General features: G+C 43.4%; 1 protein-coding gene across 4 annotated transcripts in view; it reads right to left on the bottom strand.

Moving 5' to 3' along the window:
* Positions 1-18,544, bottom strand: part of Phactr4 (phosphatase and actin regulator 4) — a 72,511-nt gene that overhangs the window by 29,508 nt on the left and 24,459 nt on the right. For 2 of the 4 annotated variants that reach the window (XM_085838884.1, XM_085838883.1), the window contains 2 exons: positions 6,380-6,553; positions 2,762-2,842 (listed from right to left, as the gene is read on the bottom strand). In XM_085838884.1, coding sequence (XP_085695010.1) covers positions 2,762-2,842; positions 6,380-6,521 — 223 coding nt within the window. In that variant the 5' untranslated portion in view covers positions 6,522-6,553. Of the gene's footprint in view, positions 1-2,761; positions 2,843-6,379; positions 6,554-17,212; positions 17,468-18,544 lie in introns of those variants that run through there. The other 2 variants (XM_085838882.1, XM_085838885.1) reach the window with 2 other exon arrangements.

Here is an 18,544-nt window from a genome sequence, read left to right as displayed (position 1 = left end):
ATAGTGGGGTCAGGAGATGAAGAAATGGCCCGGTGGTTAAGAACACTGGCTGCTCTTCCAAAGGACCTGAGTTCATTTCTCAGCACCCACATGGCAGCTTACAACCATCTATAACCTTAGTTCCAGGGGATCCAATGTGCTCTTCTGGTCTCCAAGAACATCAGGTATGCACACTGTGCACAGACATAGATTCAAGCAAAACACCCAGACAAAATAAAGAAATATAACTGTCCTGGCTAGTTTTGTGTCAACTTGACACAGCTGGAGTTATCACAGAGAAAGGAGCTTCAGTTGAGGAAATGCCTCCCTGAGATCCAGCTGTAAGGCATCTTCTCAATTAGTTGTCAAGAGGGAAAGGCCCCTTGTGGGTGGGACCCTCTCTGGGCTGGTGGTCTTGGTTCTATAAGAGAGCAGGCTGAGCAAGCCAGGGGAAGCAAGCCAGTAAAGAACATCCCTCCATGGCCTCTGCATCAGCTCCTGCTTCCTGACCTGCTTGAGTTCCAGTCCTGACTTCCTTGGTGATGAACAGCAGTATGGAAGTGTAAGCTGAATAAACCCTTTCCTCCCCAACTTGCTTCTTGGTCATGATGTTTGTGAAGGAATAGAAACCCTTACTAAAACAATAACTATAAAAAAAGAAAAAAACAAAAACCAAGGGACTGGAGAGATGGCTCAGTGGTTAAGAGCACTGACTGTTCTTCCAGACTTCCTAAGTTCAATTCCGAGAAACCACATGGTGGCTCACAACCCTCTGTAATGGGATCCGATGCCCTCTTCTCCTCTGGTGTGTCTGAAGACAGTTACAGTGTACTCTCTGGCACTGCACTTTTGATTTTATTCATTTTTAGAAACATCTGTTCTTTTTAAAGAGTATTAGTTTTGTCTGTGTGTACATATACCACGTGCTTGCCTGGTACTCATATACATAAAACAAATACTTCTTGAAACAAACAAACAAACAAACAAACAAACAAACAAAAACAAAACCAAACCAGAAGATGATGAAGAAAGAGGTCAGAGACTATGCCTCACTTCCTTGTCACAGGAAGTGTAGTGTCCTTACTGGCTTCTCACAGTAATGCTTTGAGTGACATCATGGAAAGATTTATTTTTATTTTTATTTGTGTGCACACACAGGTATGCTAATCTCTTGATAATTTTAGAGTTAGTTCTCACAGACCAGCCCCTCTTACCTGACACCCCCCCTCCCACTAAGAGATTAGACAAGTGTCTTTCAAGCATGCCCAGTAAACAGTGGAATTTGGACTACAAGTATTGAAGAAAAGACAAATAAGTAATAAATGTACCTCTGAAGTAAAGAAACCGTAACACATTTTTTTCCCTTTTTTGTTTTGAGGCAGCCTAGACTAGCCTTGAATTGGATCAACCTGGAGTCTCCCTAGTGTTGCTAGGCTATTAGGCGTGAGCTACTACATGTGGCTGTATTTTTATTAAGTTAATTAATTGGTTAATTATTAAGCTAGCTTTTCAGACAGTCCTAGTATGTGTCCCTGACTGGTCTAGAGCTTTCTCTCTATCAGGCTGATTTTTAACTTAAAGTAATCCTTTTGATTGCCTCCTAGGATTACAGATGTGTGCCACTGTGCCCAGTTGTAGATTTTATTTCTGAATGTGTGCATGTGCGTGAGTATGCTTTTGTCATGGTTCATGCCATGGCTGACGTGTTGAGACCAGACAATCTGTGGGCATCAATTCTCTGCTGCCAGTACCTTTCTTGCCAAGCCAGCTCTCTGGCACTGCACTTTTGATTTTATTCATTTTTAGAAACATCTGTTCTTTTTAAAGGGCATTAGTTTTGTCTGTGTGTACATATACCACGTGCTTGCCTGGTACTAGGGGAAGCCAGAAAAGGGTTCTGGGACTAGAGTTACAAATGGCTGTGAAACACGATGTGGGTACTCGGAATTAAGTCCTGTCTGTGTAAGAGCAGGAAGTGCCCTCAATCACTGAGCCAGATTTACACTGCCAAAACCAACTTCCTCTTCTTCCTCCTCTTCTTTTCCCTTCCTCGTCCCCTTCTTCTCCTCCTCCCCCTTTTTCTTCTTCTTCCTCCTCCTCCTCCTTTTGAGGCAAGGTTTCTTTGTATAGCCCTAGCTGTCCTGGAATTAACTCTGTAGACCAAGCTGGCCTTGGACTCAGGGATCCGCCTGCCTCTGTCTCCCAAGTGCTGGGATTGATGGCATGCACCACCACTGCCTGGCAGTGTCTACTTTTTATTTTTAGGAGAAGAAGGGAGCAGGATGGCAATTCTGCAAACACAGTGAACTGCTCCATATGATAAACTCGAAAGAAATGACAAACATCCAGGTACACTACTGATTTACAGTTATAACCCATTGCTTCACAACAGCCGTAACAGACAACGTCTCACAGGATTAAACAGCAATGAGTGTTGAAACATCCGCAAGGAATTGATGCGACAGGAAGACGAGGATGAAGGCAACTGGGTCAGAACTATCAATCAGCAACTTGAAATAACTGTCACCAATACAGGAGACACTCATATCAAGAAGACAGAGAGACACAAAATTTTTGCTCCCAGAACCCTTCACCAATCCTCCTATTTCAGTTTAAGAGCGAAGCCAGGCATTTGGGAAGAAACAGGGAACCATTTTTAAAGTGTTCCTCCACCGTGACTACAGTAAGAGTAAAGCAAAGGGAACAATTTCAGAGCCTAGCGAGCAACACCCAGCAAGAGAGCAATGCACAGACAGGCATGTGCTGATCGTTTGGAACTCACCCTGCTCGGGGTCCTCCAACAGAACCCCTCGTTTAACCAGCTCTTCTCTTGGTTTTCGCATAGATATTTTTCGCTCTAAAACTAATATTAAATTGGAAAACACAACTCAGAAATTCAGCAGTTGGAAGGTCAACATATCTCTTAGCGTTATAAGTATAAAAGAATAAAGTGGTTCACAGTATTTGTGCTCCTAAGGAAAAAAAGAACAGGGAAACTAACTTTACGTCTAAAAACGTAGCTGAGAGTGGTCCCACATGCCTGTAGTACTAGCACTTGGGAGGTGGAGGCAGGAGGATCAGTTCCAGCACAGCCTTAGCTACATAGTAAGTTTTAGATTAGCACGGGCTACACAGACTGCCTCAAACAAAACACAAATTCCCATCTGAGACCAAGAGGCTGAGAAAGCCTGCCATGCTGGAGGCCAGTCAGGGCAACAAGGCTCTGACCAAACCAAACCAAATGCCTCGCTGGAGCTGGGAGTTACATTGAGTCATGATTGCCCAGCATGTCCAAGGCCCTGGGTTCCACACCGAGAACTAGATATAAAAAACAAACAAGGCGGGCACTGGTGGCGCATGCCCTAATCCTAGCACTTGGGAGGCAGAGGCAGGTGGACCTCTGTGAGTTTGAGGTCAGCCCGATCTGCAGAGAAAGTGTTATTTCCCAAGGAAGCTGAACTCACATGACTGCAGCTTAACCAGGGCACAGCAGTAAGGAGTTACAGATGAGCCGTGCTGATGGCAAGTGGGCTAAGCAGAAAGGAAGCACTAAGAATTGTACAGCGAGGCTGGAGACTCACCGAGTATTCCCATCCGTTTATATGGGTACACTGTCACTGTCTTCATACACACTGGAAGAGGGCATTGGATCCCATTACAGATGGCTGTGAGCCACCATGTGGTTGCTGGGAATTGAACTCAGGACCTCCGGAAGAGTAGTCAGTGCTTTTAACTGCTGAGCCATCTCTCCAGCCGTTCCATTTATTTATCTATCTATCTATCTATCTATCTATCTGTCTGTCTGTCTGTCTGTCTGTCTATCTATCTGTCTGTCTATCTATCTATCTCCAGCCGTTCCATTTATTTATTTAGTTAGTTTTCTGAGACAATTTATCTATCTATCTATCTATCTATCTATCTCCAGCTGTTCCATTTATTTATTTATTTATTTAGTTAGTTAGTTAGTTAGTTAGTTTTCTGAGACAGGGTTTCTCTGTATAGCCCTGGCTGTCCTGGAACTCACTTTGTACACCAGGCTGGCCTCGAACTCAGAAATCCGCCTGCCTCTGCCTCCCAAATGCTGGGATTAAAGGCGTGTGCCACCACGCCCGGCTTTATATTTATTTTTGAGAGAGGGTCTTACAATGTAGCTCTGACTAGCCTAGAACTCATTTAGTCTCCCAGGCTAGACCTTCCTATGTTCCTTAGTGTGCAGCACTAAGTTTGTCTTTACTGAACAGCTTTAATCCCATCAAAATACCAACCTGGGAATGAGGCTACGGAATGCTAAGTGTCAGCCAGGCTTGCTGAAACAGGCCTGTAAGTTTCAGTTATTCCAAAAGCTGAGAGGCAGGAGGATTGTCACGGGTTCAGGCAATCTGTGTAACCTGGTAAGAACTTGCATCAAAATGAAAACTAGACGGGGGCCAGCAAGATGGCTCAGTGGGTAAAGGTACACGGTGCCACACCTGAGAGATGGAGTTTGATTCCTGGAACCCACGGTAGAAGTCGAGAATGGACTGTAAATTAGAACTCCCCTGTGCTGGGACCTGATTCAACAAACAAGCAAACAAATTGTAGTTTAAAAAACAGCAGCACTGGGCTGGAGAGATGGCTCAGCATTTAAGAGCACTGACTGCTCTCCCGAAGATCTTGAGTTCAGAGCCCAGCAACCACATGGTGGCTCACAACCATCTGTAATGGGATCTGATGCCCTCTTCTGGTATGTCTGAAGACAGCTACAGTGTGCTTAGATATAATAATAAATAAATCTTTGGGCTGGAGTGTGCGGGGCCTACCGGAACAAGCAGAGGTCCTGAATTCAATTCCCAGCAACCACATGATAGCTCACAACCATCAGTACAGCTAAAGTGTACTCATATATAATACATAAATAAATAAATAAATAAATAAATAAATATTAAAGAAAAACAAAAAACAAACAAAAACCCATCATGGCCATCATGGTCCATACCATAGCACTGCACTGAGAGGCTACAGCAGGATAGGAGCTGCAATGAGGCCATCCCAGGTGAAAGTGTGAACAACAGGCCAACCGAGGCTGTGCCTAACAACAACCACACACACACACACAAAAAAAAAAAAAACAGAAAAAGAAAGTGGCTGGGGGGTATAGGTCAGTGGTAGGTCACTTGCCCAACATGTGTCACACCTTACAGGCTTAATCATCAATGAAGGACTATTTATCTGTCTAAATTCTAAAAGTAGGGGGTTATAGACATTTAGGGAGATGTGAAAAGTGGGGTGCTTCTAAAATAGGAAACTTAGTTGGTAGTGTGTACCTTCCAAGCACAAAGCCCTAGTTCCATCTCTAGCATTATATAGACTAGACACAGCACATTCCTTCAATCCTAGTGCTAGGCAGGAAAATCACAAGTTCAAGATCATTCTTGCTATGTCAAGAATACAAGCAAGCCCTGTGATACAGGATCCCGTCTAGTAAATCAGTCAGTCAAATAATCCATCAGTCAATGGAACCCTCGAGTGCTTTTGTTGTTATTGTTTCCAGGCTGACTTTGAGTTTCCTGTATGGCCAAGGATAACCTTAAACTCTTGGCTTTTCCAGGCTCCATCTTCCGAGTGCTGGGATTACAGCCTGTATCACCAAGCCCAACTAACGCAGGGAATTATTCTTCTTTATGCATATGTACAATGTGTATGTACCTGTATGCAAGCACACTGGGCACACGCATGACGTGGGATGCTTGTGGAGGTCAGTAAGCTCCGGCTCACCTCTTTGGCTGAGACAGGCTCTCGGTTGGTTGCTGCACGCCAGCTGGCCCTTAGGCCTCTGGGGATTTTCTGTCCTATCTTTTCAGCGCCCCACAGAAGCACTGCATTACAATAGTGTGTGTGCGGCTGGCTTTACGTGCACTTTACCTGCTTAGTCACCTCCTTAGCCCAAATGGGGAACTCTTAAATAAATTAAAATAGAAGCCTCGGGCTGGTGAGATGGCTCAGTGGTTAAGAGCACCAACTGCTCTCCTGAAGGTCCTGAGTTCAAATCCCAGCAACCACATGGTGGCTCACGACCATCCGTAATGAGATCGGATGCCCTCTTCTGGTGTGTCTGAAGACAGCGACAGTGTACTTACATATAACAATAAATAAATATTTTTTAAAAAAGTAGAAGCCTTGTTTAGTTGTTTGTTTGTTTAGAGACAAGGTCTCCTGGTGCCCGGGTTGGCCTGAAACTCAAAGTCTAAGAAGGACCTTGAACCTCTGATCCTTGTATCTCTGCGCCTCCCATCTGTGGGGTCAGCTGCAGAGCACAAGCACACCAAGTTCTCTGCAGTCGGGGAAGAGCCCAGGGCTTTGCTCAAACTAGGCGGACACTCTCCCTCGCTCCTCAGAACACTTTTAAATCTTAGTACCTTACCTTCTGATGTCTCTTTGAACTTATCACTGCTTTTTTTTTTCCTCCATTTCCACGGCTTGAAGATCTTGCCTAACGCTGAGAACTTGCTTTTCCTTTTGGTGGGAGGTGTTGTGTCCCCTGCTTCCACACTGTCCATGCCCATGCCTGGATCTCCAGAGGGCTGCTCTGCTTCTTCTGTTCATGGAGAGGAACAGAAAGGGACAGCCAATTTATTATCCTTATATAGCCTCTAAAAATGTCCCCTCTCTTCCTGTAGCAGTCGGAAAGAATCAGAGCAATGACAATCACGCAGACAGTCACACTCCAGACATTACATGGACAAAGGCCCAAACTCAAAACTTAAATCACTAAAGAAGCCAAACCAATCTGACACCATTTAAGAGGAAAATTCAGGGAGATGCTAGAATCAGGCCAACATCATTAGCATACACAATACAGTATGAGCTCTATATCACTGAAGCAAGGACTCCCTCCGGAGACAGAGGGGGTCGCTATTAAATATCACCCTCTCAGCAATTCCCACGATTTAAGTAATTCAGGGACAGGCACGTCATCAAGTGTTCACACCTTGTGTCTGTTTATCACATTTTTCTCCCCCCACACAAAGAGCTCTGCATAACTGTGGAAGGTTGGGAGATGAGGTGGGGACAGGGCATTAGAGAAGAAGCCCTGACATGGAAGGAGTTGGAAGAGTGGAGGTGAGTTCTACTGCCTGTCACAGTATTACTTAGGGACATCCTGATAGTAAGGATTTGATCTATAACATAGGTGACATGCCACACGTTCAGGACTGAGGTCAAAGATCTCCAGGCCCTCATAATGACACATGTGCAGGGATAAGTTAAGCTTTGAAGGTAGAGCAGGAAGGCAGCAATAACAAAAACGCAGGAAGGCAGTACAATGCAGCCTGCGCCCCACCCACTGTCCCAGAGGCCTCAGGAGCCATCTAGGGGGAAGGAAAGGCTCTCTCTGTGGCCTGCTCCTGGGGTTAAGGTGCTTGCTACATCACAGAATCGCACTTCCCTTCCCACTAGAAGCAACAATGTTGGAGGCAGGAAAAATCTGACACTTGTACTAAACTCAATGATCTCCTTTTGACACTGTGTTACTGTTTTCTTTCAATTACATTTTTTTTTTTTTAAATTTAGCTTCTGTGCATCTGTGTGGGTGTGGAGGTAGGGGAGGAGCACACAGCCCAGAGCATCCGTGGAGGTCAGAGAAGCAGCTCACTCCTCTCCTTCCACTGTATGGGTCCCAGGACTGAACCCTGATCATCAAGTGTGGCTTCCAGCACTGTTACCTATCAGGCATCTTGGGGCTGGTTTAGGTTTTTTGAGACAATGGATTGCTAGGTAGCCCAGTCTGGTCTTGAATGTGTGATCCTCCTGCCTTAACCTCTTAAGTTCTGGAATTACAGGTGTGTGCCTCCACATATGACTCCTGTAAATCTGTTAACACATCCACAAGCATTCCAGGAAATAAACAGAAAATGTTATTTGACTGAAGAAAGGAAAACTAAAGTTTTAATTGGACTGAAAATGTTAAAGAAAAGATCATAGAGAAAAGCAGCCAACATTTTAGCAGCACAGAGAAGCTCCTGCCTGAAAGGCTCTCAACAAAGTATCATCCGTCACTTAGCCTGCTTCTGCTGCTTAAAAAGCATACCTAATCACTTCCTTTTCCTTTTTCCTTTATGTGAGACACGGTTTCTCTTATGGCTCTGGGTGTCCTGGAACAGTCTCTGTAGACCAGGCTGGTCTCAAACTCAAATTTACAGAGATCCACTAACTGTGTTCCAAATTAAGATTTAATTTGATGCTTTTAAAACTTCATTATGAGTCGGGCGTGGTGGCGCACGCCTTTAATCCCAGCACTCGGGAGGCAGAGGCAGGCGGATTTCTGAGTTTGAGGCCAGTCTGGTCTACAAGTGAGTTTTAGGACATCTAGGGCTATACAGAGAAACCCTGTCTCGAACCCCCCCCCCCAAAAAAAAAACCAAAAAAACTTCATTATGTTGAACAATATATTTATATGTCATCTTTCTTTCAAGGATTCACAACAACAAGGAGTAGGGACGTACCTCAGGTTTCCAAAGCATGTATGTGGCTCTAGGTTTAAACCCAATTGAAACACACACGTACACACACTGGCACACACACGCACACACATTCTCATTTTGCTTTGTATAAAGCAGGTCACTGAACATATCACTAAATACAGAAAGTGAAAAAAAGTGTTCTCTGTAAACCAAGCTGGCCTCAAACTCAGGGATCTGCCTGTCTCTGCCTCCCGAGTGCCCAGAGGAACAGGGCTTCCTTTGCTCCTCTCTTCATCTAATTTGTCAAATGTTTTAGAAGAACAGAATCTTGATATTTTCCAATTCATTCATTCATATTAACATCTAATTATTTATCTATCTTTGTATTTTTATTTTTGCTTGTTTTAAGCAAAATTTAAGACCTGGATCTTAAGTAGCTCGGGATGGCATTGAGTTTATTTGTAGCTGAAGATCACCTTGAACCCCAGACCCTCCATGGTCCTGTTCTCAAATGCTGAGATTACAGGTGTGAGCCACCACATCCGGCTCCACTCACGTCTCTCTGTTCCTCCTCCTCCTCTCCACTCCCTAATCTCAATGACAAGCTGCATATTATTTCACTGACTCACATGTCTGTCCAAATATTTAGAATCAGCCCAACTGCCTTTATAATATACAGGATCTGCAGGAAGTGGGGCCATGAATCCTTTTAAAACTCTCAGTCAGGTGTGATGGCATACGCCTATAATCTTAGCACCAGGAGGCAAAAGCAGGAGGATCAAACGTTCCAGAACAGCATAAGATGCATAGTGAGACCCTGTCTCAAAAACACAAGGGCAGGGCTGAGGATCGCCTATGAGTGTGGCACTAGCATGAGGTCCCACAAACAGCTAAGCACCACAAAAGAAAAAACCCTAAATATCCAGGGGTCCCTGTCCACCAAGTTTGCTATCCAATTGAAGGAGAAAACTGACTCCCAATCCCAAACACATCATACACTCACACTGATAATAAATAAAGTAATAAGGAGCTAGAGAGATGGCTCAGCAGTTAAAAATACTTCATTGAGGGACTGGAGAGATGCTGTACTTCCAGAGGCCCTGAGTTCAATTCCCAGCAACCACATGGTGGCTCACAACCATCTGTAATGGGATCCTATGCCCTCTTCTGGTGTGTCTTAAGATATCACAACAATATACTCACATATATACAAATAAGTTAATTAATTAAAAAAACTTTCATTGCTTTTGCAGAGGACCAAGGTTCAAGTCCCAGCACCTACATAGTGTACAACTCTAGTTCCAGAGGCTCAGATGCCCTCTTTTGACCTCGATAGGCATTAGGCATGCACACAGCGTACATACAAACATACATGGAAAATACACATACACACAAAACAAAATAAGTCATTTTTAAAATTAAAATAATACACAAAATGTATCATGGCAGGACGCACTGGCTCAGACTTATCATCACAGCAGTATCACTATGGGAAGGATTACAAGTTTGAGGGCAGCATAGATTATGTATATAGCAAGCCTTGTCTCAAAAGAGACAAACCTATAACAATGTATATTGTGTATGCTTGGGTGTAGTGGTCCAAATGTGCCAATCAGCTCAAGTCAGTTCACCGTGTTACACAATTAACACTGTGTCGGGTACGTTGTGTCCTTGTTCTATCAACTGCTGGGAGAGGGACAGTAAAAGCTCTAGTTATCAAAGTCATTTGTTGCTGTTTTGTGTGACAAGGTCTTACTCTGTTGGATAATTACAAATTTAATCATGTTTTCCATTTTAAAAAAAAATTAAGAGCCAAGTATGGTGGTGCATGCCTTTAATCCCAGCACTCAGGAGGCAGAGTAAGGCTTATCTTTGAGTTCGAGGACAGCCTGGTCTACAAAGTGAGTTCCAGGACAGCCAGGGCTACACAGAGAAAACTTGTCTCAAAAAACAAAAACAAAAACTTAAGGAATTAGTATGAAAGCGTATTTTACTTCCATGTATGTCTGTGCACCATGTGTGTGCCTGGTGCCCAGGGGGGGTCTAGAAAAATAATGTCAGATCCCCTGGGAGTGAAGTTATAGACAGTTGTAAGCCACGTTGAGAGTGCTAGGAATTGAATCTTGGTTCTCTGGAAGAGCAGCCAGTGTTCTTAACCACTGAGTCATCTCTCCAATCCTTTAATAAAAATGTAAAATTATGTGTAGGTGTGTGTGCACATGTGGTTTGTAGATAACTGTAGAGTTCAGAGGATGGTAATCGATACCCTGGAGTTGGAGTAACAGAATGCTGTGAGCCAGCCACCTACTGTGAGTGCTATCTCGCCAGCCCAGATGATTTCGTCTTAAATGGACCCTTTCTATCAATATGAAACTTCCTTTATCATAGAAACACTTCTACCTCTATCTTGTTTTCCTATTTCATTTGACAACTGTCTTTTGTCTCCTTGCAACAAGGTCTATTCTGGCTTCAAACTCAAGTTCCTTCTCTCAGCTTCTTAGCACTAAGGTTATACTGTACAGTAGCACACCCAGTCAGCCATCTTTAACTGGGGTACTTAATCCATCTACATTTAATATTTTCACTGTCACTTTAGCTCTGTCTCTTGCACTTGTCTTGTTTTCTACATCCTTGACTTACTAATTGTGATGGTTTGTTTATGCTCCGTCCAGGGAGTGGCACTATTAGAAGGTGTGGCCCTGCTGGAGTAGGTGTGTCACTGTGGGTGTGAGCTTTAAGACCCTCATCCTAGTTGCCTGGAAGCCAGTATTCTGTTAGCAGCCTTCAGATGAAGATGTAGAACTCTCAACTCCTCCTGCACCATGCCGGCCTGGATGCTGTCCTGTTCCTATAATGGATTGGACCTCTGAACCTGTCAGCCAGCCCCAACTAAATGTTGTCCTTATAAGAGTTGCCAGGGTCATGGTGTCTGTTCACAGCAGTAAAACCCTAACTAAGACACTAATCTATGTGGATTTAGACCTTCACTGCTTCCTGAACAATGAAGGAATCTTACAACCTTTAATGGTCAAGGCTACTATCAAATATACACTTCTGTATACATGCAACAGTAAGCCACAGGGACAAGCAATACTTCTGTATTGTCTATATATCATTTATGAACACTTCATATATTTCTGCAGTTCTGTGCACATCAAGGAGGTTTTAATTTAATTCTGAAGATATTTTGGTTGTATATTTTTGGTTTTGTTTGTTCATTTAAATAGTTTTTTGAGACAGGATCTCTGTGGCTGAGGTTGGCCTTAAAGTTTTTGCTCCAGCTTGCCAGTACCAGTACCTTTTTCTTCTTTGTTCTTACCTCTGTGGTACTTGAACTGCACCTAGGGCCTTGTGCTTGTTCAGCAAGTGGTTTAGCACTAAGCTATACCCATACCCTTGCTTTAATTTTAGCACTTTAAAAATGTGTGAAGAGATGGTTCAGTGGATAAGAGCACCGACTGCTCTTCCAGAGGTCCTGAGTTCAAATCCCAGCAACCACATGGTGGCTCACAACCATCTGTAATAGGATCTGATGACCTCTTCTGGTGTGTCTGAAGACAGCTACAGTGCACTCATATAAAAATAAATAAATAAGTAAATTTAAAAAAAAAAAAAAAAAAGAGCACCTGCCTCTCTTCCAGAGGCCCCAGACTTGATTCCCAGCACCCACATGGTGGCTCCCAACTCTTTATCTCCAATCCCAGGGCATCTGATGCCCTTGCCTGGCCTCTTTGGGTACCAGACAACTTAAGGTACACACCAATATAAGCAAGCAAAACATCCATACATAGAAAAGTAAATAAATTTGAAAAGAAATTCATGTATGACAAAATGTGGATATAACTGAAATCTCTCTAACTTCAAAGTCTGTGGTCCCCTTGCTATCATGCCTTTCTTTTATTTTGTTTTTATATTGTCTCATATTATATCCCAACTGCAGTCTTCCCTCTCCCAACTCCTCCCAGCGCCCCTTCCTCTTCCCAATACACATTTTATTTTATTTTTTTAATCTAAAATCTTATTATAATAATATAATAAGTCTTATTATTATATTTCTTTACATTTAAAAGTTATTGCAGCTTCTTACATCTGGATTCATTTAGAAGCAGAGGCTTATAGGATATAAGTTATAATGGGCAAAGTAATATATAGCTGCAATCCCAGATTTGGGAGGCAAATCAACCAATATGAAATATGATATCAAGGCCATCTCAGATAGTATATGAAACCATGTCTCAAACAAAATAAAAGTTAAGCCGCAACAATAAATATAGAATAATGCAGTTTACAAAGATGGCACATCATAGAACTCTTGTCCTCATGACAACCTACACAACTCATGTTGATCCTAAATACCATCCACGTGCTAGGAAGGGACTGAGGCCATGGCTTGGCTGGACAGGCACTAGCCGACAAGTCTGAAACCTGAGCGTGGCCCCTGCTGTTGTCCTCTGACCTCCACATGCACACTGTGGCATGTATGTGCACACACATACAAACAAAAATACAAACAAATGTGATTTTTAATTTAAAAGGTCTAAATTATAAAGTGATATTCATATCACATTCTTTTTACAAACTAATTTGTCATCCAGTTATAGATCATTACCCTGCACGTGATAATTTATTAACTCTTTATTCACTTATCTAAAGAAGGTGTATTTTGTTGTTGTGTATGCAAGTATGCATGCAGACTAGAGGTCAGCCCTGGGCAACATTACCCAGGGGCCATCACTTTATTTTACTTTATTACTTTGTTTTACTTGATGTGTATAAGTATTTTGCCTGCATCCTTATCTGTGCGTGATATATGTTCTTAGTGTGTGAATGGTGTGTGTGTGTGTGTGTGTATTTTAAGGCAGGGTTGTCAAGATAAATACTTAAATAAACAAAAAACAAACAAAAAGCCACTAAAAATTGGCAGCGGTGGTAAATGCCTTTAACTCAAACACTTCAAAGTTAGCGATGTCTTTAAGGTATTGTCTGGGGTCCATAGAGAGTTCAAGACCAGCCTGGATCTCATCATAGAGATATCCCTTTGTTTGCATCTTCATCTTCACTAACTATGTGCAAGTTATGACTACATAAAAGAGGATAAAGAAAATAACAGGATTAAACAGTGCACCCTAGATCAAAGACTGTATAATGCTGCCTACTCCTACTCTGGTCGGACTGGGATTGAAACCAAGACCTCCTGCATGGGAGGGAAGCATCCCACAGTAAACTGCAGCCCTAGCCCTCTTTCCTGTTTTCCTCTGAGAAGAGGCTACACTTGCACAAAATGGCCTTGATCTCAGTCATCTCAGCTTCCAGAGTAGCAGGTCTTACAGATGTGGAGCATCACAACTGGCCTTCAGCTAGTTCTCACTCACCTGTGTTGTATGGCTAAGTATAGTCTGCTGTCAGAAACCCACAGAACACAAATCTTCAACATTCCTTCACTAGATTGTAGTGAGCGACTAAATCACCTGGCTTATTTGAATCCCACCTCTATCATTTGTACCTTATCAATTACATTTTTTTAATATATTTTGTTTTCATCTATAAGATCCCCCTACCCCCAGTTTATTGTGTACAAGTGTATATGTATGCATACATGTGCCAGGGCTCATGGGTGGAGGTCAGAGGACAACTTGAAGATGTTTGTTCTCTCTATCAACCATGCCAGTTCAGGGATCAAATTTAGGACATCAGACTTTAGCAACAAGCACTTTTACTAGCTGGGCAATATTTTTTGCCCTTTTTTGTGTTTTGTTTTGTTCTAGGATAGGGTCTCACTCCCCATCCCTGACTGGCCTGAAACTTAATGTGATGCTCCTGCCTCAGCCTTCAGAACTTTGTAAATAGGCAGCATAATTTCTGATACTTTGCCACAGTACTTAAGAGTTCTGTTCTCTAAAAGAGGCTTACTGTTGGATTTAAGGAACAGTTTCAGAAAACTGCAACCAAATTATAAAGCCAAGTGATTTCACTAATGAACAAAGCAGGTTTCATGTGCAGAGAAGGCCTACAACTTCTGGAGATCTCGCACAGCCTTGGCCATGGAGTTAAAAGAACTGGACAGAGGAGATAGGTAAGTTCTCGACAGTTCTACCGCAGGAAAAATGTCTCGTCTGCCACAGCTGCAGCAAGAAGTGATGGAGCCTGGGGCTAGCAGAGTGGTCAAGTTCTTGCTTAGCCTGGAATAAAGCCCAAGCCAGCATGGTAACTTGTACCCATAACTCCAGCACTGAGGGGGTAGGCATGGAGTTAACAGGACCCTGGAGCCCATTAGCAAGCCAATCTATTCAACTTCAATAAGAGATCCTGCATTAATAAAATAAGGGGCTGGAGAGATGGCTCAGCAGTTAAGAGCACTGACTGCTCTTCCAGAGGTCCTGAGTTCAATTCTCAGCAACCACATGGTGGCTCACAACCATCTGTAATGGGATCCAATGTCTTCTTCTGGTGTGTCTGAAGACAGCTACAGAGCACTCATAAATAAAATAAATAAATAAATAAATCTTGAAAATTTTAAAATAAAATAAGATATAGGGGCCAGTGAGCTTGTTCACAGTTTAAGAGCATTTGTCATACAGTCACGATAAGCAAGAGTTCAATCCCCAGACACCATAGTGGAAAAAATGGAAAGTTGTCGTCTGATCCCCACGCATACACTGCAGCATGTACACATCACATATATGCACACACATATACACACACACACACACACACACACACACACTTTTAAACATGTTTTATTAAAAGAGAAGAGGAGGGGGAACCAGCAAGGTAGGTAGCACCTGCCTTTAATCCCAGCATGTGGGAGGCAGAGACAGGCAAATCTCTGAGTCTGAGGCCAAGCTAGTCAGTCTACTTAGGGATTTCCAGGTCAGCCAGCACCACAAATGAAACCTTGTTTAAGACATGGTGTCTCTGTGTACCTCTAGCTGGCCTCCAACACTATGTAGGCCCTATGGCCTCGGCCTCACAGAGATCTGCTGCCTCTGCCTCCAGAATACTGGGATTAAAAGGAAACACCACCAACACCCCTCCCTCATGAGACTTTTCCAAACAACAACAACAACAACAACAACAAACCCAAAAAACTCAAAGCATAAAGTTAAGAAGGGTGGGCCACAGTATTTGTTAGAGAAGAGCTATGGAGCAGCAACCACAGGAAGAGCTGATGCTGCACAAGGAGGTAAGGTATCAAATACAGGAGAAGGCTGGCTCTAGGAGCAAAGGGAGAGATGGCAGAGGCTGAGGACATCGCTACTTTGGTTTGTGATTTTAAAAAATCATTTAATAAAATGTTTGTGTGTGGGAGACAGGGTGTCCTAAAACCTAGGCTGGCCTGGAACTTACAAGGCAGCTCCAGCTGATTCCTGAGGCCCTGACCCTCCTGCCTCTGCCTCCCACTTCTGGGTGGCAGTGCTGACGTGCACTTTTCTACATGGCATTTTACTTTTTAAAAAGTGAAGAACTGAGCTGAGAAGGACTTAGTGCAGCGATTGGAGGAAAGCGAAGGACTGGTTCCTGTTGACTGGAGTCCCAAGTCTGTGACTATGTGAGCACTTTATCATCCACGTGCTCAGCTTCAGAAATACCCGAAAAATACTTTCCTTGGGAAATCAGAAACTAAACTGCAACAAATCCCCAGACACATCTGAGGCACTCCCCGCTTCCTAAGCCTGCCTGCGCTTCCTTAGTTACCATAGCTTTTACCTTTTCTTACTGGGCTTTTTTTTTGGGGGGGGGGGGGGGTTTCGAGACAGGGTTTCTCTGAATAGCCCTGGCTGTCCTGGAACTCACTTTGTAGACCAGGCTGGCCTCGAACTCAGAAATCCACCTGCCTCTGTCTTACTGGCCTTTTTTGAGACAGGGTTTCACTATGTAGCCTTGGCTAGCCTGAAACTCACTGTGTAGACCAGGCTAGCCTAAAAGCAGAGATCCACCTGCCTCTGCCTCCTTGGTACTAGGATTAAAGGTATGCGCTACGCCCAGCTTAGACCTCTTCTTAGTGGAGGAAAAAAAAAAAGTAAGGAAAGAGTCTTCCTGATGCTTCCTCGATCACAGTCACCTTACACAGGTTCTCCCTAAATAGCACATTGTCCAGAAACAACTGCAACGCTCTGGCCGACCCTTTCCATCTGCACAATTATTCGGCAGCAGCAGCTATGACACCCTACAAAGATAGGAGAACTGTGCTCACTGAGATGATGGGAGACCTCATCAGGTCACACTTCCATCTCAGAGCCACACTCACAGCTCCTGTGCAGTCTGAGTTAGCCCTCCCTCCAGACAGTAACACTTCACAAGTCCATACAGCAAAGCCCCTTAGAAGGAACAAACACTTGTACAACGGAGAAAGTCTTGGAAAGTGTATAACAAATCTAAAACAAAAAAACAAAAAACCTAATCCAACCTTTAAAACAGTGCCGTTTTTATAAGTTGGCAGTTTTATTTCTAGATCACACTTAACACTCACCGGAACTTGGAGAGTGCCAGTAAGATACCCCTGGCCTCTAAGGAACAGCTCCTGTAACTATTTCCTCAGAGGCGAGAAATAAACCAACAGGTAACGACGTCCTAGCAATCTAATCTTAAAACAGAACCCCAGAAGCAAGTCAAGAGAAACTGAAAGGGAAATGAATTTAACTGAGTGGGAACAACTTTAAATCTTTCATTCATTTCTCACAAACTTTAATAAACATGCCAAAGTCTTGTATTCCAATTTCTAAGAGAACTAACTTCAGCTGTAAGCCCGCCTCGCTGCTGCTAAGATGTCTATTTTCCTGCCTTCCATTACTCACCAACTGCATCTGGATTTACCGGTCTGGAGACATCAGCTTGGCCCATGATTATAATTGTCTTAGATGTATCCCACGACAACAAACTCTTTCTGACAAAAGCAAACTTCTCTTAAAAGACAAATCCACGTTAGGGACCAGCAATCCCGAATCACCACCAAATGCCAGGAAACAGCGTGAGATCTGGAGTTTCTGTTTTGCTGGACACCGGGTACTTGTGGCTCTCACAAACGTCTTCACGCCGGCTCTCTTCACACAGGAATGCCTGTCATTCCAGAGTGCAGTGTGTAGAGCACCAGTGCGGAAGGGGAGGAGACAGCCAACCACATTCTGGCTGCCAGCGGCACAGCCCAAAAGCCCACACCCCCTTTTCCTGACTTTGAGCTTGGCTGGAAGCCTCTAGGCTCAAAGCCACAGAAGACAGGGAGCCTGCCCCAAAGTATAGCAAGGACCCTATGCTTTCAATCACAACAAAAGACCCCACACCATCAGCAGGGTTCAGAGTAACAGTCAAATAGTCCATTTCAAAGGCACATTTTAAACATATTCTACAAATTTTGTGTTGTATATGGACTGAATATTTATTATCTCCCTTATCTGGTCTTCATACTTGAGAGAGAGAGAGAAAGAGAGAGAGAGAAAAAGAGAGAGAGAGAGAGAGAGAGAGAGAGTATATGTGTGTGTGTATGTGTTGGGGCTGGAGAACATCATTTGTTGCTCTTACAAAGAATACAGGGTCATTCCTAGCACTCACATGGTATCTCACACCATGTTTCCAGGGGATCCAAAAATCTGAGCTCTGTGGGCACCAGGCATATGGAACACATATGCAGGCAAAATACATAAAGTAAAATAAGTCTAATATATATTATATTATATATATATATATAGTTATATATATCCTAAATTCTTTGAAATCTCTGAAGTAAAAAAAAAATGTATGCTATTTACCCCCTCCTCCTTTGGGACAGTTTCATGTAGTCTAGGCTGGCGTCAAGCTGAACTATGGAGTCTTGAACTGATGATCATCCTGTCTCTACCTCCCAAGTGCTGGAATTTAGACCGGCATTACAGACTCATTCTACTATACTTAGTTATGCGATGATGCTGGGGATGGCCTGGGGCTGTTTATACTAGGCACTGGTCCAGCAACTGTGCTACATTCCCAGCCGCAATTTTAAAAGACTTCCATTCCACTTCTTTATTTGTGTATGTGTGTGAGAGAACACACACCTGTGGAGGTCAGAAAAGCATCATTCTTTTCACCATGTGGATCCTGGAGATGGAACTCGGGTTTTGAGGCTTGGTGGCCAGCGCTTTACCTGATGAGCCATC

Source organism: Mus caroli, unplaced genomic scaffold, assembly GCF_978045245.1.
Source record: "Mus caroli unplaced genomic scaffold, Mus_caroli_1 scaffold_6, whole genome shotgun sequence".
NCBI lineage: Eukaryota > Metazoa > Chordata > Mammalia > Rodentia > Muridae > Mus > Mus caroli.
This window is presented reverse-complemented; position numbering and strand designations above follow the sequence as displayed.